This window comes from Cygnus atratus, chromosome 4 (genome assembly GCF_013377495.2).
Source record: "Cygnus atratus isolate AKBS03 ecotype Queensland, Australia chromosome 4, CAtr_DNAZoo_HiC_assembly, whole genome shotgun sequence".
Classification (NCBI taxonomy): domain Eukaryota; kingdom Metazoa; phylum Chordata; class Aves; order Anseriformes; family Anatidae; genus Cygnus; species Cygnus atratus.
In genome coordinates this window covers 69,339,956-69,364,156 of record NC_066365.1, presented here as the reverse complement: position 1 = coordinate 69,364,156, position 24,201 = coordinate 69,339,956, and the positions used below count along the sequence as shown (strand labels likewise).

Sequence of the window (24,201 nt, the reverse complement as noted above, 5' to 3'; positions counted from 1 at the left end):
GAAAGCTCCCGAGAATTGGGATTTTTCACTTTATCTGGATGCTTGGCAGAGTTTGTAAAGGCCCTTCAGGGGTGACTTTGGCTCCCGGTTCAGAGGGTTGCTGCTTTGTTTCGGGGGTTTCACCGTTGCCTGCTGCTTGTAGTCCTGTAAAAATAATAATGAGGTCCTGATCCTGCGCCTATTGAATCCTAAGCAAAAAAGCCCCCATTGATTTCCAAGGGGGCAGGCTGGAGCCCTTAACAGACCGTGGTGGGAGCGACTGTTTAGCATAAGCGGGGATTGTTCGCAAAGTTTTCTAATGACCCAAACATTTTAACAAGCAGAGGAAACTTTAGGGAGGTGGGCAGGTGCCTGCCTCTGCTGCTCCAGGGCCATCCCCGGACCTCCCGTCCCCCTGGGAACAAGCTGTCCGGGGACCTTTGTTTTCCATCTCACTTTTGGTCAGTGGCTGCCTTTGCACTGAGTGATTGCAGGTTTTTATGCCCCCCACCCGGCCTGGATGCAAATTGGTGACATCTCAGTGACCAACGCTGCCCGGACCCCTCTGCACGGTGCTCTGGGGTGTCCCCGTGGTGTCCCCACGGGGCTGCTTCCACCAGAGCAGGAGCTGGCGTGATGTGGGTTACAGCAGCAGCACTCAGCGAGGAACCTCTGTGGTACAGCAGAGAAACCCTGGAGGAGCTTCCCCAGCACTTCGCAGGCATGGAAAAATGTTTTTCTCACAGAACTGCGCTGTATTTTTTTTCCTATTGTCTGCTTTCATGTGCAAGACTCAAATGCAAGAAATTCCCTCCCAGCAAAATATTTCAGCAGCTTATTAGGAGACTGTAGGTCTTGAAGTAAACAGTGATTTGATTTTTTTTTCCCTCCTAAATTTTTTAACTTCTCTCTATAGATCCCCAGGGCAAGCATTTTATTTGTGGCCGATAGCAGGGTCTGTGCAAGATTAGCACGCTGGTTCCCCGAAATGTGCTGGGGGTATCGGAGCTAAAAATGGGGGGGGGGGGGGGGGGGGCAACATTTGCAGTGGGAAGATTAGGGAGTTTGGAGTGTGCGCTGACAACTAGCATGTGCAACCGAAGATAAATCCTCCATAAGCCAATCTTTAATTAAAAGAATGGTCGGAATTAAACATAGCATTATCTCTGCTGATCTGTATCACGTGGAGCCCGTACGAATAAAGCATTTTTGGGGAGGGAGAAGAGAAAAACACCAGATTTTAATCTTCTTTTGGTAGCCGATATGTCTGCCTTTTGAAAGGGCATATTTCTCCCTGTCTTGGAGTACCCAGGCTTGTTGACAGTAAACAACTGTCACTTGGCAGTTTATGAAAGAGGAGGAATGTTTAAGAAAACATGTCCAGTTTAAATAGTTATGTTAATAGCTGGGGATTCGTGCAGAAGTAGGGGGGCCAGTAAATGGAGGTGCATAAATTAGCTGGTATTTCCTGCGCAAGGCACGGACTGCGAACGAATGCAGTTGGAACAGGGGGGAACAGTCGCAAAATAAAATAAAAAATACATTCATTTTACAGCCGGCGTGTTACGCACGCTCCCGCAGCTTTGCATGAAAGAGTTTTTTTGTTGTTTTTTTTTTTCCAGGGAAAACTCAGAGAGTCTCTTTCTTGCAGCGTGCGGTCGTTGGGTGCCTGGTGAGTGGGCAGTCCAGAGCTCCCCCTGCCCATTGCGCCCCTCGTCCTTGCCTCTCCTTCCCAGGGCTGGGGGAAGAGAAACCTCGGCCTCCCAGTCCGCGAACTGATAAATTGCAGAAAGGAAGGCAAAAAAAGTAAGAAAGAGCAGATGGTGTCCTCTCTGCATCCTTTCTCGAAATTGCTACAAATCCATCAGCCACCTTCTTCTGCGTTAAGCGCTTGCAAATGTAGTGAGTGATGGCTGAGCGTGAAGCATTCCTTCCCCGTGAGCCCAAAGGCATCAGTGTCAAAAGTGTAATGAGTGAGTGCCTGGTGTCAAGCACTCAAGAACTGTAATTAAGCATAAAAATAAGTTTCAGGCTTTCCAGGCTACTGATTTCCCTGCCTAGGGAGGCAGGGAAAAAATGCTATTGGGGCGTGCTGATGTCTGCTTTGGAGATCCCTGGTAAAACCATGTTCTTGTCCTCACACAGCTGCATCCCCAGCTCCCAGCCCAGCTGAAATACCGTATAAATACAGTAAATACCATAGAATTTAAGTGTAGATACTACGTTACAGATACTAGATCTTTCATTCTGCCTTGGGTATCTCAGAGAGAGGCGCCTTGACTGTGGCACCTTCTCTTGCCATCGTTTCTGCTACCCCTTGTTAGAGGAGATCGAGTGGCTCCAGCAAATGGGAGCCCCCAGAGTGTGGGGTCGCACTTCAGTTTTGGCCAGTGGTTCTATTAGTATTGCTGTTATTTAGACACAGAGGCAAAGGAAACCCAAATCTGAAGCATCCTGCCCCAGAAATGCTTTGGGATCTGCCCCTGGTTTAACCACCTGCATGCAGCCCAGAAAAAAAAAAAAAAAAAAAAAGGAAAACCAGTCCTTGCATGCGTTTGTTGAGTTGTACAGGGACTCCAACTTCTGTGATATTTAGTGGAGAAATGAGATTCCTGCCTCATTGCTGGCAGCAATGGATTTGAGAAGGCAGTGGGCATCTTCATCGGGGTGTCTTCATGGAGGGAGGGGAACAACACAGGCAGGGGGGCAGAGCCGGGTTCCCCTGTGCCCTTCTCTCTCTCAGTGCAGGAAAAAGGGACAGCTTTGTCCCCGCTGCTCTGATTTCCGTGGTGGGTCGCAGCCCTGCAAACTGGGCTGCCCGCCTGATTCTGGCTATCGTAACCCCACACACAACGCAAATGCTTCCTGCCAGGAGCCCTCTGGATAAGGTAATCGTGTTGGTGGAATGTGTTAGTCCTGGCAAAAGGCGCCTGAAGCCTTCTCAGGTGCTTTCAAAATATGCGTAAATGTTTGAAGTGGAAGTTTTCGTCCCCTCCGCCCCCCTGCTCCCAGCGCATAGCAAATGAGGCACGGACAAGCGGTGCAGTCTTGCAGGGATGGCAACCACTGCTGCTTGAGCCTGGCTGGTTTTGGGGTGAGGAGGAGCTGTAGGAGCAGCACGCGGTGTCTCGGGGCTGGGAGGAAGAGGAAATGATGCTGGATTAGATGCCAGTCCTCCAACAGGGAGCAAAGAGACCAGAGCCCAGTTTTGGGTCACTTGTGGGTCTGAACTGCTCAGTGGTCCCACTGCTGTGGGCAGCTCTCACTCTTCTTATGGATACATGCATCTACGTTGAGAAATAGGTTTAAATATGTGGTGAGGGTCTGACTTCATGTCTTTGCTCGTGCTGCCAGGTGGTGGTTCGTCCACCCATCCCACCCAAGGGAGCCCCACTGGAGCTTGCCATTGGTGCCTGACTTACAGACAAATCCAGCCCATGTGTGGCCACTGGCCTCAGATTTATGTCCCACTGTTTCTGTCTGCAGAAGAGAAATGGCTCTTTGCTTCCTCCTTCCTCTTGCCCGTTGCAATGACCAACCCCGCTGTCGCAATGGCATCTGTCTCACAGGGATGTGTGGGAGCTCGTTTGCAGAGCGAAGAGGTTTTAGACGTGTTTTTTGTGGGGGAAGGAAGGGAAAAGCTGAGAAGGTCAGACCACAGAGGATGGGGCAGGTGCCTGAGAGAGCCTGTGGAAGGTCCCAGGCTCCTGCAGGCAGGACCAGCAGTGTCCTGCTGCAGGAGGCTCTGCAGAGAGTGCCTTTCCTTATGGATGCATTAAAATAGCTGCGCGTGGAGCTGTCTAACCTGCTGCTGGCATTTCTGGAGCCTGCCGTGGTTCAGTTCCTAGAGGATGATTATTTGGGAGCATTAAAGCAGTTTGTAGGGAGTGGGAACTGAGACACGCATGACTTCCTTGAACTCTCTCTTAATTTATTACGTGCAGTCAGAAACCCGCTGTAATAGATACGGTTGCACGAGACCATTAAAAGGTCCGTGCTGCTGAACCCGATGCCCTGCTGTTGCTGCTGGAAATGATAAAACGCCGCGTTCGGGTAGGATGGTATGCGGCACTCTGTGTGTGTGCGCCTAGGCATGTATGCCGGTAAGTCCTGCTAATTTAGGGATTGTTTTCCAAGTCTGTTTTCTATAACTCCGTAGACTTAATACAAATAAAGAGCTGACCAAGTTTCCTGTGAGAAGCCCAGAACAAACGCTAGCATGGGATTTGAATGCAGAAAGGTGAAAACACAAAATGTATACAGAAACAGCAAGTCAAACAAGCTGAAAAAATACTGTAAGGTTGATTTAACAGAGCAGTGAACTCCAAGCTGTCTAATCCCTTCAGCAGCCTTCTTTAAAGAAGAGAAATAAAAGAATTTTCGACAACCCTTTTTCTTTTACCATCTCTCAAAACTCTTTCTCGTAACACTGAAGGGTAAGCGTTGAGTTTAGCAGAAGGGCAAAGTGTTGCAGCTTTAGTGAGATGTGCTTTCTAAATAATAAAATCTTGGTTTGTCATTCGCGACTTTAGATTACAACGGCTCAGCCTTCACGAAAAGGAGATTAGACTTCTGCAATTTGGGTACCTGGCACCTCCATCTCGCTTGAGGCATTGAAATAACAGGCTTGGTTTTGAAAGATGCTGAGCCAGGCCAGGCTCCGCATTTAAAGCACTTAAGCACTCTTAAAATCTGGCTATTCATTTTGGTGCCTAGATATGGATTTCTGGGCTTAATCACTGACCTTTGCATTTCAAATGTTTGGCCTTTGTTTTCTTTGCTAAGTATGCAGACAGAGTGGCCCCCAAATTATTTTTTTCCCTTTTACACAGCTGAAAACAACTATCAGAGAAGCCTTGAAGTTCTGTGTCTTATTACTGAGAAATAGGGATCTTTGAAAAATGCCATTTTATGTAACTCAAGGGAAGCTTGCAAAGAGGGGAATATTTACTTATTTTCATTCATGTAAACATGATCAGTAATATATCTAAAACCCACAATCAGTTGGAAAATAAAAAGAAACTACCCTAAACCTTTGCCCTCTCTTAATCCGTGTGTACCAGAGTTTTTTTTTTTTTTTCAGTTGTGCTTTTTTCCCCCCTGAAATAGAGGCAATTGATAGGCTCATAAACAAATACCAAACATTAAGCCCTAATCTCCATATAGAGGGGCCTGACCCTTTTTATGGAGAGAGAGGGTAGAGGGAGGAAACAGGGCCAGGAGTTTGAGGTTTAATGCTTATTAAAGTTTTAGTGGGTGGGAAAATGCAATCAATAAATTTTGTTTAATGCCTTGAAACTGGTGTTGGTTTTCACTAGCTACGCTGGAGAGTAGTTTTCATTTTGAAACTAGGACACTCGTAGTTGGAATGACAATTAATGTGGAGTGAATATGGTCCCAGTTGGAAGCCGGGTTTTGAATAGCATGAAAACTCCCCCCACCTCCCATCGCTGGCTCCAGAGTATGGTCGCTTCCGTTTTTAATTAGTGGGCCAGGCAAAATTTAGCTCATTGTGCCTTTCTGCTCTTTTGGCCCAGTGGCTAGCTTGGATTTCTCCATCTTGCTGTCATGAGGCTGTTCTTTTTATTTTTCGTCAGTTTTGGCGCAGGGAGGAAGGGGGGCTTCAGGATACTTAGGATTAAAGTCATTGTTCTGGGGTATTTACAGCCAGCTGCCTGCATTAAATGAAGATTAGAGGAGCGCACATGAGAAGTGCATGGGAAATGCAGACGCACTGGGATTTGGTGGCTGCATAGCTGTGAACCAAAGGGGAAAGGTTGGGGCCTTATGGCAAATTTTTTCTAGCGCCATGTGATCTCAAAACCGGCTTCAGGAAAGCATCACAAGCACCCGCCTGGACCAGCCTGGGAATTGTATTCCCACTATTCCGGGTCTCCATCCCGTAGAAACTTCCTCTGAGGTGAACCTCAACTGGTGACTACGTATTGTTTAAAAAAAAGTCTGCAAAGGCACTGAAAAGGTGCTGAATGTTCTGCTAGCATTCACCAGATAGCTGAAAGCCCATCCTGAGGTCAAGAACTTTCAACGTGATGAATTTTTGAAGGATTTTAGGTTGGAAATGAGAGCGTAGAGGAGGAACCAGCCGAGCAGCCTGGTCCGGGAAGGCCAGCGTGGTGTGCTGGTGCCTGAAGAGCTTGGGTTTGCTCAGGACCTCCACTCTGTGGTGGGTTGTGTGTACTTTGGCGTGGTTCTGGGACCCAGTCCTACTTGAGTGGAGGCTGGGGACGAGCTTTACTCAGGCCTTTGGGAAGCTGGGAAGCTCCAGTCTAGGCCTCAGTTTCCATAACTGCCTCCACTGGCTTCAGCCAGTTGTTGGTAGTCATTTACTCACTACAGCGATAATTTTTTAAAATTTCCTTGGGCATGAGGAGCAGAAATATAAAACCTCAACCATTTTGTGACAGGATCAGCCTATTGAGACCAAGCCAGGACACCACTGCTACCCTGTGCAGCCAGTGATTTTGACCTCACTTCTCCCATACCAGCTTGTCACTCTACGGATCTGAAAACTGGGGCTGAGTTGGCCACCACTCCTGAGGCAACGGGAAGCATACACCAAATGGACAACCCATGGTTGTGCTTCCCCTCGGATCAGCCCAACGGGTGTCCCATCACTCTGCCTTGTGTAGGAAGTGGTCCAGGTTGACCATGTTTGGCCACCACGACTGGGTGAGGTGGGCTGGGTATAACTGAGTGTGGGCTCAGTTACTGGCCTTCTTTGGAGTAAAGCAGGACCAACATGAAGCCTTTGGCATCCAGGAGAACAGGAACCATCTGTGTGGGCATCCTTGAGGTGCTTCAGCACAAGCCAGGAGCTCCTCCCATGGGATGCATGGAACAGCACAGCCTGGGGACATGAGCATCCCCACTCCCTGTGTTCAGAAACCACTGATGTTGAAGTGGAGGACATTTCATTAGTTTTTTTTTTCTTTACTCCAGAAAAAAATAAAAAAGTGCAAAACTGTGAGACAGGTATGGGTGGTAGTTGCTTCTTGTTCTTCTTACTTTTCTTAATTAGAGGAACAAATGAAAATCTGGCCAAACTTTAAGGAAAATACCCATCAGTGTCTGTTCCTTTAAGCCAGCAAACTCCCAGCTGAAGGCTGTCCTTGGGACAGGCACTCTGCTCTCAGCAGCAACCAAAGCTTTGTGTTCCTGGGGTTTTGCATTCCCGTTTTTCCTGGGTGTAGCCAGGAGACCCCTTTGATTTGTTCTCCTTTTTTTTTTTTTTTTACTCCTTAGGGCTTTCCAAGTGCCACAGGGAAATCCTCCCAGCCAAAGTGTTTTTGTAACTATTTTAGCTTTGTGACAATTTATTTCTTCTTCTAACTCTGAGCATCTGAATTGGGTGACTTGAGAAAACAGTCCATTAAAAGGAGGATACTGTAGAGTCCTGATGAATCCTGTTTTCTACTTGGCCGGTGGAACAGAAAGCTAATTGCCAGTAGTAAATCCATTCAAAGGAGGGCTGGAGGGAGGGAGAAAAGCTAATATTCCTTCTTGAATGCCATTTAATCTCTGAAACCTTTCATGCAGATGTAAATTAGGATTTGCACAACAGAGTCAACAGTTGCTCAGTAGATAAGGCAGATTTGCAACATCTGCTTTTCCATTTGAGAAGCCCTTCCAAAGTCGCTGTTGGGGATAGCCAAGCTAAACACTAGAGGGTTTTTTTCCCATAATCTCTTGTTTATGAAAAAAATGCATATGACTTGAGAATTAAACCTGGTTATCATTCTGGAGATTCTCTAGGAAGAAAGTTTGCTTTCCTCCTAATACACAAATCTAAAAAGAAAATAAAAATTGAAAAAAAAAATCTCTTGGTGGTAATAGAGCATAGCATACTTGTTAAGGCTGTCTGGTAGCAGTTGCACAGGCACTACAGTGGTAATACTGTATAAATAGTTTACCTTTCTTTATTATTAGGAAAGCTATTTTAGGCTTTTCCAGAAGAACCCCCCTCACACCCCGAAGCAAGAACAGCAGGTGAAAGATAAAGCAACCCCTTCAAATGGCTGAAGCAAACTGTCTTCAGACGTCGTTTCCTAAAGGCAAATTTCTAAATCACAGGTTAGGCTTCTACAGAAGTGACCGAGTCGTTTCACTTACAGAAGTGAACAGGCTTTGGGGTTTTGCTGAGGTGTGAGCCCTCAGGAGCCACGTTGACCAGGGGAGATAACCTGGCTGTGCCTCACTGCTGGAAATGATGTTGTTTTGGCCAAGCATCCCTTGGGGATGTGCTCGCTCATGCCCCTTCTGCCCAGGCTGGTGGGGCTGTGGCAGGGCAGGGATGCTCCACTGATGCCGTCACACATGCTGCAGAAAAAGGGGAAGCTTTACCTTGCATAAAATGCTGCCAAAAAATAATAATATATGTATATAATAGATATATAATGCGGTGCTGTAAGGGTGACCAGAGAAGGGCTCACTTTCCTGCCACTCCACCAATCTTTTCTGCCCTAACAAAGCAGGGATGGGGTGAGCAGGCAGCCCCACCATCTTATCGTGCCCCTGCTCCTTGCTGCCCCCCATGGCCTTGCCGGGAGGGTGGGTCTTGTGGGGCTGCTTGGTGCCAGGTTTGGAGCTTTTTGTGTGAGTTTCAATGTTCCCTGGGGCCTGTCTGCCTTTTTGGGGAGGGGGCAGCACGTCCTGGTTTGGGAACTTTGTAGGATGCTGGCACGGGGGTTGGCACGCTGGCTGCTAGTCACTGCTTGCCAGCCCTCCTGGCTGCCCTTATAAACGATGTCACATCCCAAATGAACAATGCGCAGCCAGAAAAGAGAGGTTTATTCCTGTTTTCATCCATGGGGCTTGCTTTTCCCGGGACAGAAGCCCCTGAGGGGAGGACATACATATATTGGGGGACACAGCGTAGCTAGCAAGCTGTAGCCCTCTTCAGAGGGATCAGGCTGATGAAGCTTCATACTGGGACTTACTGGGCTGCAGCTGGAGGAAACTGGGCTCAACACAGCTGGCTTCTTGCCGTGGTGCAGACTGGCCAGCCCGCATGGAAGGAAAGGGAAAAACATGGTGTAGGTTTTGGGAAAAAGAAAAAATAAAGGATTCTTTGCTCAGATTTTACTGTGGGACAGTTGAAAGCAGAAAGTGCTTTTATTCCTCTCATATGCATTTTTCCATCAGACTGTTGGTGGGATATAATAATACCATGGCCCCCAGTAACAGCACGGGACAGTTATGTAGTGACCAGGACTGACCCCACAAGGAGGAGACAGCACTGATCTGAGCCTGGGGATAACCTGTCTCATTCATCCCAGCAGTGCAGGGCCTGGAGAAGTTTCCATGTCCCTACGGCAGTGAGCCACAGGCTCGGTGGCTGCAATCAGTTTTCCCTGGGAACAGGACACCAGCCTCTGCAGGAGAAAGCTCGGTGTGGTTGTTACCCTGTGATCCTATAATATATCCTGTCACGGTGGATTTAGCGCGATAAAATACATAGAACGAGAAAACAGTTTTGAATTAACCTACAGAGGGAAACGAGTGGAGTGCTGCTATCTTTCTGCTTGTTAACATAGCAAATACAGCTTGAACAGAGGAAAATGCTCTCCACTTACCCATGAGCCGCCGGAGCCGCTTGGTTGATGTCACCGCTGAGCTGTGAAACGATCACAGAAAAACCGCCCTGGGGTTTTCAGAGCTCTGGATCGGGGTGAGGTCATGGTACTGAAGGTGGTGAGCTTCAAGTCTGTCCAAGGTCACAGGGCTCCCCCACCCCACTGAGCATCCTGCAGGTACCATCGTCCTTCACTGCCCGAAGAAGCTGTGGTGCTTTGTCACAGCACCTGGAAATAGTCCCCGATACCAGGGGGGGCACCAGCCAGGGTGCAGGTTGGCTTCAAGTTTTTGGGGAACCGTATGCAGCCCAGGAGTATCCCCCCTCCACCTCCTCAGACACAGACACAGACACAGACACAGATTTCTAGGTTGGAAGAGACCTCAAGATCATCGAGTCCAACCTCCGACCTAACACTAAGTACTCCACTAAACTCATCCTCATCCTTTGATGTCTGAGAAGTAAATCCCAGTATATCCTCCTGCAGCTCTTGAGAGGTACCTGCGTTCAAACCAAAATAAAACGCTTCCAGGCTCAGCCCGAAACAAGTATTGATGTCTAAGAGGAGCAGACATCTGATGGAAATACTGACACGCTTAAGTACGCGGAGCTCTGAACCACACAGAAAGTGAATTATCGCCGGGATGAGCCAAGCAGATACAGAGATGAAGTATCTTATAAGTGAATCCATACAAAAACATTTTAGTGTAGCTGGGCCAGCTGCTTCTCGTTGTGGAAGATGCTTCCCAGCAAGTCACTGCCTTTTTGCTCCGCTGAAAGGTCCAAAAATTGCCTCTTCCTCTGCAGCCTGCGTGCTATGGGCAGCAGCAGTAATGCTGCAAGTGCAGATCTTCCTCGGAAGTGTCTCTTGGTAACTCTCGACTCATTACTGCTTCGGCTAAACTAATAAATGGTTGAATTTGAATCATACCTTGGGAGCCCACAGCCTGAATTGCCTCCTCCTCACTACGAACCCGTTAAAGCTGCAAACTCATTAATCCCAGCACTGCTAGCAAGAGGCAGAGCAGCCTCCCTTAGCCCTCACAGCAGCTGATCCCCAGTCCTTCCTACCTGTGGAAGCCCGTGCTTACAGCTCTCTGCTGCGGGGTTTGAAAAGATGCTCTTATGGTTTAATCCCAATAGGAGTTTGATTTGTGAGGGGGGCTTGGGGGAACCTTCATAACCTGACTTGCAGTAGAAACACTTTAGGTTCAAAGCGGGTAACTGTTTGCCAGCAGTGAGGATGATTTTCATAGGACGCAGGACTGATACTCAGGTGATGGGTGTTGTAAGCCCACCTGAAGTCTGAAAGCTTCTTCCCAGCAGCGCTGCTTTGCAGCAGGACGTTTTGTGAGTGCCTACGTCAGGTGCGTGTCCAGATACAAGAAGCAACTGTGTCGGGAGAGCTCGGTACTTGTTCCCCCTGCTGGCTTCTTTATCAGCTAGCAGTGGGAGATCCAGGGTGAAGAAGGGGGCCAAACCCTCCCCAGGTCCCCAGGAGGACTCAGCCTCTCTGCGTTAAACCCTGTACCAAGATGGGGTTGGAGATGTAGACTTCTGCCCACCAGCCTGATGGCCAGTTGAGGAATAATAACAGTAAAACATCATTGTCCAAGGTCCCAGATAGGCAAAGGGCTCAGGCACTTCAGCGCACGTTGGAGTACTTTGCAGAGGTCCTCAGTTTAGGTCCTGTTTATTGTTTAGCCATGGGTATATAAATTGAAACTTGAAAAGCTGTTCAAAGAATTGAGATTAAAACCATCAGTAACGTTCTCCTTTTAAGTTGCCGCTCCTTCAAATTTCCAGATATTACATACAGTTGATGGGAATAAAGTCAGTAGGACTGAAGTGTGTATTTAACGGGCATCAGATATCTGCTGGAGACCAGCTGGGGAGATTGAGGGCAGAGATGTCAAAATGAAGGTGTCAGGAACAAGAGGTGAGGCTCCTTTCCACAGGAAGCTACCTTGTCACTTTGTCATTAACACGGGCTCATTATGGTTTTAAGAAAAGAATGACTTCCTTTTAAATGGCTAAACAGTACAGTTTGGTTTGGGCTTGTTTCTGTTTGATAGGTTTACGATACAAAAGCCGAAATATACAAGTCTTGATCATTGGGCAAACAGCTCAGGTAAAACTGTGTGTTTTGTATGGAGGAATGGTGCAACTGCGTGGGGTTTGTTTTCCAGTAGATTAAATTAGCAACAACTTCCATCCGAGTCAACAAATGAAGATCAGTAGCCAGCCATGCAAGTGCAAAGCTGTATACGGGGCTTTTTTATCGGAAGCCAAAGTTGGTACCATTGAAAAAGCCCAAAGAAGGGAGGCAAAACCCTGAAATGAACATTTAAAACAGAAAATTCCTGTTTACCTGGTGCTGCACGTTTCTTTTTCTCAACCATATTTCTCCAAGGATCTCCCAGCTGGGAAGAGACTGCGGGCAAACAGCATCATAGCAGGGGTGATGGAGATGCTGGTGCTCCTTCGTCTTTCTCTTTTTATTAAAAGTGTATATTTCCAAGGGAAAATCTTTTCATTAAAAATAATATATATTAAAAAGAAACCCTTAACTGCATGAAGACCACAGCATTCTGGCCAAAACCAAAAATATTTGAGTTGGAATTGCTGCCAGGGTGTTAGGGAAAGGTGCCTTGTGACCCCAGTGTGTGTGGGCTTTGCCTACTGCGGGATGATACCTCCCATGAAATACCACATTTGCAGCCCCCTAGAATTCATTGATCTTACCATGTAAGACTACCAACTGAAGCATTTTTGTATTTTTAACATTCCACAAGTATGAAAACTTGCATGACAAGAGGAGAAAAGTAATACATTTTTCTTTTATAAGCTGTTCCAATTCTTCCACTTAATAGCAAAGAGCAACTTGAAGACAGTGCCCCATAATCAGGTGTTCTGAGCTGCTGAAATGTTGGTTTGACAGTTAAACTCTAATTATGCATGTGCTTGAGCTGCAAAGTTAGGATTTCTATCCATATCTGATTACTATCAGAGGTAAAGTTGGACCACCTGTGGGCTGCTTGAATTTGGATCATGGGAGTAGGTCCAGACTGGTCTGTTTTGCATTACTTCTTACTTGTTAATTGGGTAATCTTAGCACCAGAGAGTCTTCTCTGTGGATTAGGATCCTGTGCAATACATAGTGTACAAAACCAAGAAGATGTGTGTGTGGTGGAGCACATCTCAGAGCTGGTAGAAGCCAGAAAGAAACAGATGGAGCATTGCAAAGTGAAAATGTTGGTTAGCATAGACAAAGCAGGAAACCAGTGCTCATGCTGTTCATATAGGGGGTTGAGGGCAGCTGGGGAGGGATGAGTCTTCTTTTTCAAACTGGTGTAAAAGAGGAAGAAATTATTATATGTCTAAAGTGAGTTCATATGTCACTGCAAAATGAGACCCATCAGACCCAGGAATCACACTTTCAACATGTCTTGTGTTCCTTCTTGGGAAGACTTCTGAGTCTGAACCTTTCCTTTTGTCGTTACTCTACAAAACTCCCCAGCCCACAGCAGGATTCCCTGTCATCACTAGTGTAACAGGCTGCTGCAGCTGGTAGGTAGGCTGATCTGAAGGATTTCACCTTTCATGTTCAGTCTTTGGTTCTGCACACCTTCATTGCACAGAGCAGAGAGCTAGTGGGTGGGAACATTATTTTAGCTATTCCAGCTTGTCTGCTGTCCACCCTTCTCCCTTGTTTCCTTCAGCCCCCAGAGGCTGCCTTTGGGCCACCCAGAGTCACTTGAGAAATTGGGTTAATCCCTATTCCTGCTCCTTGCTGAGTCCTACAGCACTTGTGGATAGTCTCATAGCAATAGAGAAGTCAAGATCCGGAGACCAAACTATTCTTCTCACACGCTTATTTCTGCCAGATCACCACCCACATGCAACGTTGTATGTTGCAATGACCCTGCAAAGAGATCTGTGCTGTATTTTGTGATGCACCTGGTGGGGTGTTCATGTTCTGGTCCCTGCAGCATTGAAGCAATCTGTACAGATCAGCCAGAGACCTGACTGCGTTGTGCAGAGCTGTGTTTCTGCATTACTGCCTGCTTGGGAGGGGTGCACAAGTTTCAACTCTGTCAAGAAGGAGCTCTGGGTACATAGAAGCATCTGTAGGGCAAATAGAAGATAAATTTTGTTTTGACATGCTCTTTTGTTTTCTGATACCCGCTCTTACTCATTTCCATGTCTTCTTCCGTTTGCAGAATACTTGAGGAGTGAGACCGCCTTTCTGGAAGAGTTGGTGTTTGGAAGCGGAGATACCATTGAACTTTCCTGCAACACCCAAGGCTCTTCTGTGTCAGTTTTCTGGTTTAAAGATGGTATTGGGATTGCACCTACCAACAGAACTCATATTGGACAAAAACTGTTGAAGATAATCAATGTGTCTTATGATGACTCGGGGCTCTACAGTTGCAAGCCAAGGCATTCCAACGAGGTCCTGGGAAACTTTACAGTCAGAGTTACAGGTACGTGCAGAAATACAGCTGTTTCACCTTTTTTTTTTTTTTTTTTTGTATTTTTGCCCCTTCACACGTTCAGCGCAGCTGGTGCTGTGCAGTGTTTTGCCATACTTGGTAGGTCTTTACCTCCCCAGCAATTCCTGGCAGTAATTAGTCTAGCAAAACAAAAAAACAATCAAAGAATGCTTGCGCGTCTGTACCAAGTGGTAAAACTTGATGTTAAGATAGAGACTTGGAAATGGTGCTGGTCAGATTAAACCTCAGATTCTTCTTAACACTCAAATAGATGCAATGCTACATGTGCCTTTGAAGTCTTTAGTGAGTGAACTGTGGCTCAGGGAAGTTCAGTGACTTTTTCTACCTTATGTGGCAAATCAGTGGCAAAATTGGATGTCAAAGCTGGAGGTTCCTGAACACTGTATCCCTATTTTAGCTGATAAATGTTGCTTCCCTCCACCTCAGTTATTGCAAGTGACTAGTTCGTTTCAGAAGTAGCTTATCTGCAAACTGCATATCTAGAATATGTGCTTCATCAGAGGTACTTACTGCAAACCATATATTGCGAGCAAGTGATGCGTTAGCACAGCACATGCTGTCATTTGCTTGGCCATATTTTCCATGATGGGGACAGTAGGACAGAACAGCTATAAGCTGTCCAAGCTTGGATCACTCAACAGAGGGTGCCAGAAAAAAATGTGGTTCCCAGATAGCTAGCAAATAACATTAAGACCATCTTCATGATTTCACATTGCTGCACTGGTAGAAGGATATCTGTCACTGAGAGCTGATAAAAAGCCTCCTAATCACACAGACTAAAGGCCTGAATTTTCAGAAGAATTAACCCCTTGTGGATCTAAGGTTTTGAAAACTTTTCTTCCCGTGTGCTGTTGGAACCTTCTCAAGTATTCCCAACACAGTAGGTCATTGCCTCCAAAAGCTGAGTTCCCTCAAAAAGCAAGGGGCTCCATTTGAAAACCAAACACAGAGATGTCTGTGATAGCAAATCACACCCACTCCATAAAGGTCTTTCTCTTGCCAGAAATAGGATTTTGTGTAAGTGAGAGAATCAAACCATCGTGAGAATAAAAGCTCGTTTCAGCAAGCCTTCACCAACATCTGCTTTTCATTGAACGTTACTGGAGATTGCTGTGAATGCTTCAAGGTCATATCAATTAAATGGTTAAAGAAGTATTTGGCCCTTGAAAGGCTTTCTTTAACTAGGTAGGATTATTGGGACTATCCAAGGAACTGCAGGTTGTTAGAAATGTTACTCTCTTTTTTTAAGTGACATTAAAATGCTTTTGAGTTCAAGGGGCAGCAGGGAGGCAGAAGAGGGCAGCTGGTTACACATTCAAATGAAACAGCTGCCAGCCCCAAAAGTTTGTAAAGTGAGAAATTGTTTTAATAGTGGAAGGGCTGATAATCCTCTGCTTTTAGAAAGTTTAAGCCCCTGTGTTTTTCCTCTTCTCTAATAATAGCTAATAACAGCTTAAGAACAAGCGAGTAACCTGAACCTGCTTTCTGACAGCATTACGAGTCTTTGATTCTATTAGCCCACTGTCATTACCACCAAAGTGCTGGTAATGTGGGAGTCTCCATTTTAGTTGTCAGCAGCACTTGTTTCAAACTTTGAAGCCCTGCTCGGTGTGGCAATAGTGGCGCCTCTCATACGCTCAGATATTTCTTCATAATTGTTATTGATTGCTCAGTGTTCCGCTGCGGAGAGGAGATTGTTATCTGAGATCTGTGGTTTGCGTTCCCACTTCTTAAAGGTAACACCAGCGATTAGCTCAGATGTCTCGTTGGGTGTTTATGTGGATATCTGATGTACGGGGCTGGAGTTGTTCTCTTTGTTAAACTGGGTTAAATCCATACTAATGAACTGGAATTGCTCTGATCTGTACCCGTAAGTGAGCAAAGGAGGCTGGCTTGACAAGATGTAATACTCAAAGCAGCTGATAGACACCTAAGTCCCTTTTTGAGAGCTGCTTCCAGATCCTATCAGGATTTTCCAGTTTGGGACCATGAGTTCTGAGTTCGCAGCAAACCAGCTCTTCTGCTGCAACTTTGTGTGCCCAGTGAGATGGCTGATGCTGAAGGTGGAGCAAGGAGGTGCTGGAGCTGGCATTTCAGGGCTTTTCCAGGTGGGCATGCTGTGTGATCATGCTGGCAGGACACACTTCTGTCCCTGCAGACCCTTCTTGGGGGTGTTCAGGTGGCAGGTACAAACCAAGGTGGTTATGGACTGATTGCACAGAGCTGGTGGCAGCATTAGGAAGCATCAGGTACCTGAGAAGGGAGAAGCTGCTACTCTAAACTGAAAACCAGTCTGATTAGTAACAGACTTTGATTTATTTAAAATGCCTCCAATGACAGACATGGGCTTGATTGCTTTATTAGTTCACAAGAAGAAATGTACTGCCCTCTTAAAGCACGAGCACTTGATGTGAATCACAACTGAAGACTGCATGCCCAAACTGATCTCCAGGCCTGTTGGCAGAAGCTCTGCTTCTGCAGCCATTTCATGCACGCCCTTTGGATTTAGTGGCCAAGCAGCACCCCTGGGATGAGCAGCATGGGCTGCAGGCTGGTATCAGCAAAAAGAACTTTCAAAGTGCCCAAGACCAAGTTCCTCAAGCTGAGTGACTAAAACTGTTAAGCCCTTCCTGCTCATAAAGGAAGCCCTTTCAGAATAGCATCTAACCGTTTTTGCTGATGCCAGTAGGTGTTGTCTTATGGAAAGGATTACAGGTTCAGTGAATGATTAACAAATAGCTGACACATTTTTGGTCATCTTTTGAAGGTGTTTTTTTAGTAATCTGAATAGGAGCATAGCTCTGAGCATGGGATAGTCTTAAAACCCAAGCTGCAGAGCTCTCATATGAAACACAAGCAAAAAACTCTCCCTTGATCTTGTGCAAACATTTTGAATTGGTTTAAAAATTGATTCTGATGCCCTGGTCACGATTGGTTCATTTGAAACCAGAAATAAACTGCAATCACGTGTTAATATAGAGGTAACCGAATCTCAGAGTGCAGGGCTGAGAATGTACTCGCTCATCTGTCGATGCTGGTGGGTATTTGGCAAGGTTTCTGCCTTCACCAGGACTTGAGTAAACCTGCTGGTTCTGCTGAAACACCTAAAGAGCCACTTGACTTTCAGCAAGCCCCGTGGCATTTCCCTGGATCTGCTGCCAGCAGGACCTTAGCCGTGGATCTGCAGTTAGATACGTGCTTCACGTCTGCCCTGAGTCCGTGCCAAAGAGAGGGTGCAAAGCACGATGCGCGACTGCAAGCTGGTGCAGGGAGCTGGTTCCTGGGTTACTTGCTGCTATGTGCAGTGAGTATCTTTGGAAGTTCCTTCCAGATTCTGCAGAGAAGTGATGTTTGTTATTACCTTTCCTGTCCCTTTTGGTTTTTACCTCCGAGCTTTTTGTCGCTGGGCCGGTTAGAGAATGGCAGAAAACTCAAGTGCATCTTGGTAGGAAGGAGTCTTGGTCTGAATCAGTGTTTTGCTTTTCTGGCCACATGTCGTACACTCATAAAGTTTCCTGTTTTCTTGTGCTTCGTGCCAAGTGCTTTTACCTCTGTCTCAGAATATAAAGGCTGCTGCATTGTTAGCATTTTGCCTTTATTTTAAAAAGAAATTCCTGGAGATTATATAAAGTCAGAGACGCTAAATCTTCCACACACTGAATTGTACTAAATTGCGTAAAACTAAATCAAACACTAAGCTGCTATTTTATCATGGGATTTACATTTACAGTAGTTGTTCAGGGGCATGGAGGGGGATGGAGGCTTCATTGTGGACAGCTTGGAGAAGGTGAGATGTTAGACCACATCAAGAGAATGGGTACAGGAAGCTTTAGAGAGATACTGATGGAAAATTCCCACCTGTTAACCTGTATTCAGTTACAGCCTTGAGGTGCCTCTGTAGAAGGAATATAACTGAAGGCAGCTGGGTCAAGGAGTAGCCAGCAAAATATCTATCTGGAGAGAGGTTTGATTACAGGGGGAAGTTTTAAAAGCCTTGGTCTGAGCAGTTTAGCAAGGAATTAACACAGGGAGATATAGCAGGGATATGCTGAGCTAAAAGAACAGTACAGAGAAAGTGAATTAGAAATGCTGACCTGTCGTTTTGAGACTTGGTGAAATAAAAAGTCTTCAGAGTGAACGCTGGGAAAAAAAAAGCGGGGAGAGCTTGTTCTGCAAAAATAAATCTCCCCTTTTGGAATTGCTTTTGTATTTAGGAGGAGAGAGCACTTTGCACATGGAACAGTAGTTGGCACTGGAGCCCTGCTCTCCAGTGGCAGAGCACTGGCAAATTCATGCCCCCCTCTCCTAGTTTGGAAAGCTCCTGGCTGGTCATCCCAGGCTGGTGGAGGTACAGGGGAGGGAGACACATCACTCAGATGTCCTCCCTCACTAGAGGACTGGCACCAGCAGCCTCATCCAATGCAGTATCCCCATGTGCCATCTTTTTTCTGCTTCATTTCTTTCCTCTTCTCCTCCTAGATTCGCCTTCATCAGGTGATGATGAAGATGACGATGATGAGTCAGAAGATACAGGTAATTTGTTTTTATGAGATACAGAGATCTTTCCTTTAAAAGAGATGTGGCTGCCATGTGGAGTAGCTCACCTGGATATATGCCTAGACTGATGGCAGCTCTTTGTCACGTTGAAATTGGTGTCCTTAGGACAGGGGTGCAAACTCTTTGCACCAGGCAGCAGAAATTTAGAAATAGATGCCAGAGTGGTAGAGCTGCTCCAGTATCTTACTGATATTTGATTTTTTCAGATGCTTGATTCTGTGAGTTTGACTTGACGAACTCTAGCTATAAATTCTCCTTGCAGGTAGAATCCATCCAAGCCCTTTCTGTCATTGCTTTTTTCACTGTGCTGAAGTTACACCTTGCAGTTACACATCGCAAACCTTAGCCTGCTTTATTTTTAGCAGGTTTAATTCTGGTCCTTACAAGCATCTTGGCTGGAGGCAGAGGCAGCTCGGAGAAATAAAATTCATGCTAGCCAAGCACCAAATTTACTGCTGCCGTAAGCAGGAGCAACCCCTTTGGCTTTCCTGGCTTTTTCTTTAACTCGCATGGGGAAGGGAGCCCCAGAACAGAGCCTCAGTGCTTTTTACACTGAGTCTCTTTCAATTCCAGTGCTTGTTTCTTTAAGTGCAATATCATTAATCAGGATCGTTACATGCTTCATAGGCGTTAGTGTTGTGTTTTATTATGCTCTTTATATTTCTGCAAAGCGAGCTGCCTGTGCATATGTGTTTTTAATAAATAAATGTCTTGCATTTGAACTCCAAATCAGCTATGTACGTTGGCAGAAGTTCAACATGACTGGAAAATTTCTTCTGCCCATAGCGTTGGAGGACTCTTTAAAACAGGTCTCCCACTGTAATAAATTTGTGCCGCTGTGTCGTGCAGTATGTGGACAGTAATTGTGAGGTGTAGTGCCAGGCAACCCATCGGCAGCCGTTAGTGGTTTTCTGATAGCTTCTAATTACGGGCTGGATCCCGCACGTTGAAGAGCACCTTTGCAGAGGTGCTCAGCGCTCCCGATGCCTGTTGAAGCCTGCTGGAGACATGGGAAGGGTCAGTTTTGGTCAGGGTTTGCTCTTGCTACAGAGCAACTTCTGATGAGCACAATTAATCGCTCTGTGCTTTTTTTAATGTGGTTTGTAGTGAACTTCATCTCTTAGCAACAGGTATCACAAAACACGGGCTGTTTTATGGTACAGAAAGACACGTTTTTCTTCACGGAGAGGGAAAACACACGTTTTGCCACATGTATTTATAGCCTGTATTCTGGGTCTTCTTGACTTCAAGGCTGTCTCTTTTTTTAGACCCGAAGGTAACCACTGGCTTTGCTTAAAGGTCTTGCTATAAAAAGTTGGATTCTCTTTTGCTTTAAAAACAGTTGATTAGCTTAAAGTGCCAGAGCGATGAAGCCTCGTGGTGTGCGGTGACATGAATGTACTTTATGTTGCTTTGTTTAATGTCGGACCCCCCAAGTTAACATTGGCAGATCTTCTGTTGAGTGTGGGGAGCTGTGTATTAACCCCAGCGGCACCACCACTGGGACATCTCACTGGGGACAAGGGCTGCTCAACCATCCCGAGCAGGATGTGTGGGTATAGCTGGTGCCATGTCCTGTGGACTGCTCAAATGCCAGTGTCCTCCATTTCTTGTGGCAAAAAGTACCCTAATGAGGTGTGCGAGCCATTGCCTGCCCATCAGACATGCCCACAGTCAGGAGTTAGAGCACTGAGAGCAATAAACATGCCTCTCACGCAAAAGCAAAATACAACTAAGAGTTGTTCTTATGCAGAGGGAGATAATGTGTCCAGGACTGTCTTACTGCGTATTGCCACGTTTTGCACATCACTGAGTAATAATTTCTCCAGGCCCCTTGTGATGCTATGTGAATTTTCTGGCTTGCTTGTGTTGTTCAAGAGTTTTTAAGCCTCATATTTACAGAGAGGGAGCTGGATAGACAACAGTAGTAGTGGTATGAGTTTGAAGCCAATCTCATTAATTTTGGAGATTTCACCCAAGATTGTTGAAACCCAAGCTGGAAATATCAAAGCTGGGGGATGAGAAGAAGTTTCACCTAGCAGAAACGAAGTATTTGGCCCAGAAGCCCTTGGAGAGCGTGGAGACAGCATCCCTTAGAGATGGGTGGCCAAAGAGAAGAAAGAGGAACCTCAGCAGCTTCAAATCATCATCCCATTTGTTGCAGCCTTGTCACGAACTGCGATCCGCCTTTGCAAAAAGAGGCTTTCCAGTACCTCTGTTCTCTACAGCTGTTTTTCCTGGCCCCGGAACAAAAACCAAACTCCCTTTTCACACAGTGCTCTTCTGCCCCAGTGCTCCCTACTCCTCTGTATCTGTTTGTTTGGAGCCCCTGCTGCGTAGCCCCAGCACCTTCAAAGAGCCCCTATAATCTCCAATTAAATCTGGCTATGTACTCGGAGGTGTCAGCTGGGGAAATTACACAATTAGAGTCGATTCTGTCTGCTGCAGAATTTTGTGGCAGCTCCTAATTGCTAAATGAGCGCTCGGCTGTATTAATTATTCCAAGTATCGCTCTCAGTTTTTTAATTGGTCATTCCAGGCGGATGGGTGGCCGGTGTCTTTGACAAACAAAACGGACAGTCAGGCTTAGTGCTTGATGATGGGAAAGGGCCAGCAACAGTGTTTGCGGATCCCTTTTTTCACACCTGCACATGCAGAATCATTGCTTTTAATTAATTTAGAGAGAGTGGCTCTGAATTTTTTTTTTTTTTTGCTGTCTTTCATCCTTCCTCACTCCCAAAACTCTCTGGAGCTTTGCAAGCTTTGTGTGAACAGAAGAGTTGAGCAAAAAATTTCACTCCATTTAAAAAGTGGTAATGAAGGGACTCAGAGGGCACAGTAAACCAAAAGCGCTGATGTTTTTGTTCGCCACTCCTGAGCGTGAGAACAAAGTCACCATTTTGAATGCACGGACACATTTTTTCCAGTTCCAGTTCGCTGTGCGTGATGCCCTGGTTGTTGGATGCTTGGCATGTTAGCCCAGGGTGCCAAGCCCCGAGTCGCATGGGAGAGCACCCAAACGGAGGGGATGCACTCAGGGAAGCAGCTCTTTCTAACAGCAGGACGGAGGAGCGCATCCTGCTTTTGCTCCATATGGAGGATATCCCCAGATACTCAGGAAAACAAGCAGCAGGTTATAGAGCTGCCCTTCTCTGCAGCGACACATGGGGACTTTTCTGGCAGTGCCTGGCCTCTCCCTGAGCCCTCTCCTCAGTCCCAGGAAAAGTATGTGAAGTCTTCAAGAAGTCCGGGTGTGTGAGACATGCAGGTCTTGGCTGTTTTTCTAAGATATTGGAAAGTGAATGGCTGCTCCTGTTTAGCCCATGTTATCATGAAGTATTTGAGGCCCACCCCAGATGTGCAGTTTGTTCACAGCAAGCTTTGCTGCACCTGGAATTTTGCAGGAGCACAGTTGCGTGGACTCCTTTTGCTTTCGTTTCTGCCAGCTGCACACCTCTCTGGTGTGAGCCCAGCAAGAAAAGATCCTTAAACAGTTTTGTTTTTTAAAAGATGCCTAGGTGTACATGCCACGGGTGAGCACCACATTCCTCTGATACATGGAGCTGACTGACAGGAGTCACAGCACGTTGTGCAAGGCATTTTGAGGGCAGATGCAAGGCCTTAATATTGATTTTTGCCCCCTGGAAAGGCTGTGACACTACTGAGGCACCTGTGTCCAGCCATCCAGCTGCAGAGGTGTGAAAGCATGAGATGCAGCAGCAACGCACCCAGACGCCAAAGGGAAACCAGGCCACGTGGAGTGCGTTAGCAGGTGCTAAAATGGTGCATGCTTTAGCTGAGCCATATGAGCCTGCCTGCAAAGTCTCTGGAGCTGAAATGCCATGAATTGAAGAGCCCTTGAGCCCTTTGAGCTGCGGAGGTGGGTTGCACGGCAGTGAGCTTTGCCACCAAACATCTATGGGATTCATCCCAGCAGAAGCAGCCCCCTCTGTGACCCCTCCCCAAGGGCTGTCAAAAAAAATCTCCTCTTTGTGCGGGTGGATCCAAGGCAATATTTTGCTCTGTGTTTGCTGTAATTGTCCTTGTAATACTTGCAGGGCAGGGGGGAATCCGCTGGAAGGGCTGGGTGTTGGTGCTTGCCAACCTCCTCTCGGCTCTTCTCTAAATCCAGGCTTACATTACGACAAATGAGGGAAATCCCGGTTCTGCAGAAGCAAACAGGCGAATGCCCGCTTGTTTCCCACCTGCCTGGGATGTGTCATTAAAATTGAATATTGAATTTCCAGCTGGGAAGAGAGAAGGCCACTCCTAATTGGAGGCAGACGATGTAAAACTCTCCATCGGGCCTGCTTCGTTGTGCTAGGCCTGCCTGGTTGTGCTTATCAAATGCCTTCAAAACCCATAATCCTCACGCTACCCTGGGAATACAGAGTGCTGTGACGTGTTTCTATCTGAGCAATGTTTGTGTTGCACTTTTGTGTCTGGTCTGTGGTTTTTAAAGCAAGGTGGGGTCACCACTGCCCTACCTGGAGCAGGTAGGAACCAGACATGTCAGGGCCGACTACGCTGGTGAACGCTGGAGAGAGGGAACAGCTCGGGTGCAGCTCCGAGAGGCTTGAAAGGAGAGGGAAAACCTTGTACACCCTTGTAATGAAGAGGAAGGGGCTACAGAGGCATCACTGAGGTGGAGCTGTGATCCTGAGTGGTGTTTCTGAGCCCCTCATCCCTGGAAGTGCTCAAGGCCCGGCTGGATGGGGCTTTGGGCAACCTGGTCTGGTGGAAGGTGTCCCTGCCCATGGCAGAGAGTTGGAACTGGATGCACTTTAGGGTCCCTTCCAACCCAAACCATTCTGTGATTCTGTGATCTTCACCACTGCAGGAGAGGCTGGCAGCGATGCTCTCCCAGCAGCTTTGGTGGCTGCCATGTTTTCCAAGACAGGTCTTTCAGGACCAGCACCTTCGGTTTGTCTTGGCCAGAAGCACGCAGGGCTCTTCAGCCAGTGGGTTTGGGTACTCTGTGTTGGTGGGTGCTTCCTTCCCATGCACTGGCTACACTCCTTGGCCTCCTCTTTGCTATTTTCCTAAGCACACACCGTGTGCCCCCATCTCCCTTCGGCCTCGGTGCAGGGCATGGAGCTGGTAGGGCAAGCAGCCTGAGTGCAGCTCTGCAGTGTTTCCTTAAGCAGAAATGAAAGCTTGGGAGGCTTGTTTTTAGAACTTTCTCTTTCTTTCTTTCCAGAATAATAAGTTTGCTGCCGCTGCTGCCTTAATTTGGAGTTAATATGTAATGTTTGTAATGATGCCAAGAAACATTGCTGTACTTAAGGCAGATTATAAAAAGTATCTCATGCTAACACTGGTATTTTAAAACTTATCCCTGTTCAAAGGTAACATGAATCTTTAAAACTAAAATCACTTGAACTTTAAGAACATAAACATGATAAACCAGTTTGGCACTGTCTTTTTTTCCTTTCCTTCCCTTAAGGAGGCTGCACTATGTTTGTGCTCACTGAGGAGCAAAATTTTCCAAAGCACTCAGCTAATACTTTTTCTCTGCTCCCTTACTGGCCCATCAGCATTTTTTTACAGTTCCAA

At 46.5% G+C, this 24,201-nt stretch overlaps 1 protein-coding gene across 2 annotated transcripts in view; it reads left to right on the top strand.

The window, feature by feature from the left end:
* Positions 1-24,201, top strand: part of FGFR3 (fibroblast growth factor receptor 3) — a 52,428-nt gene that overhangs the window by 5,532 nt on the left and 22,695 nt on the right. Inside the window, exons 2-3 of one of the 2 annotated variants that reach the window (XM_035547250.1) lie at positions 13,795-14,058; positions 18,568-18,621. In XM_035547250.1, coding sequence (XP_035403143.1) covers positions 13,795-14,058; positions 18,568-18,621 — 318 coding nt within the window. Of the gene's footprint in view, positions 1-13,794; positions 14,059-18,567; positions 18,622-24,201 lie in introns of those variants that run through there. The other variant, XM_050710355.1, reaches the window with a different exon arrangement.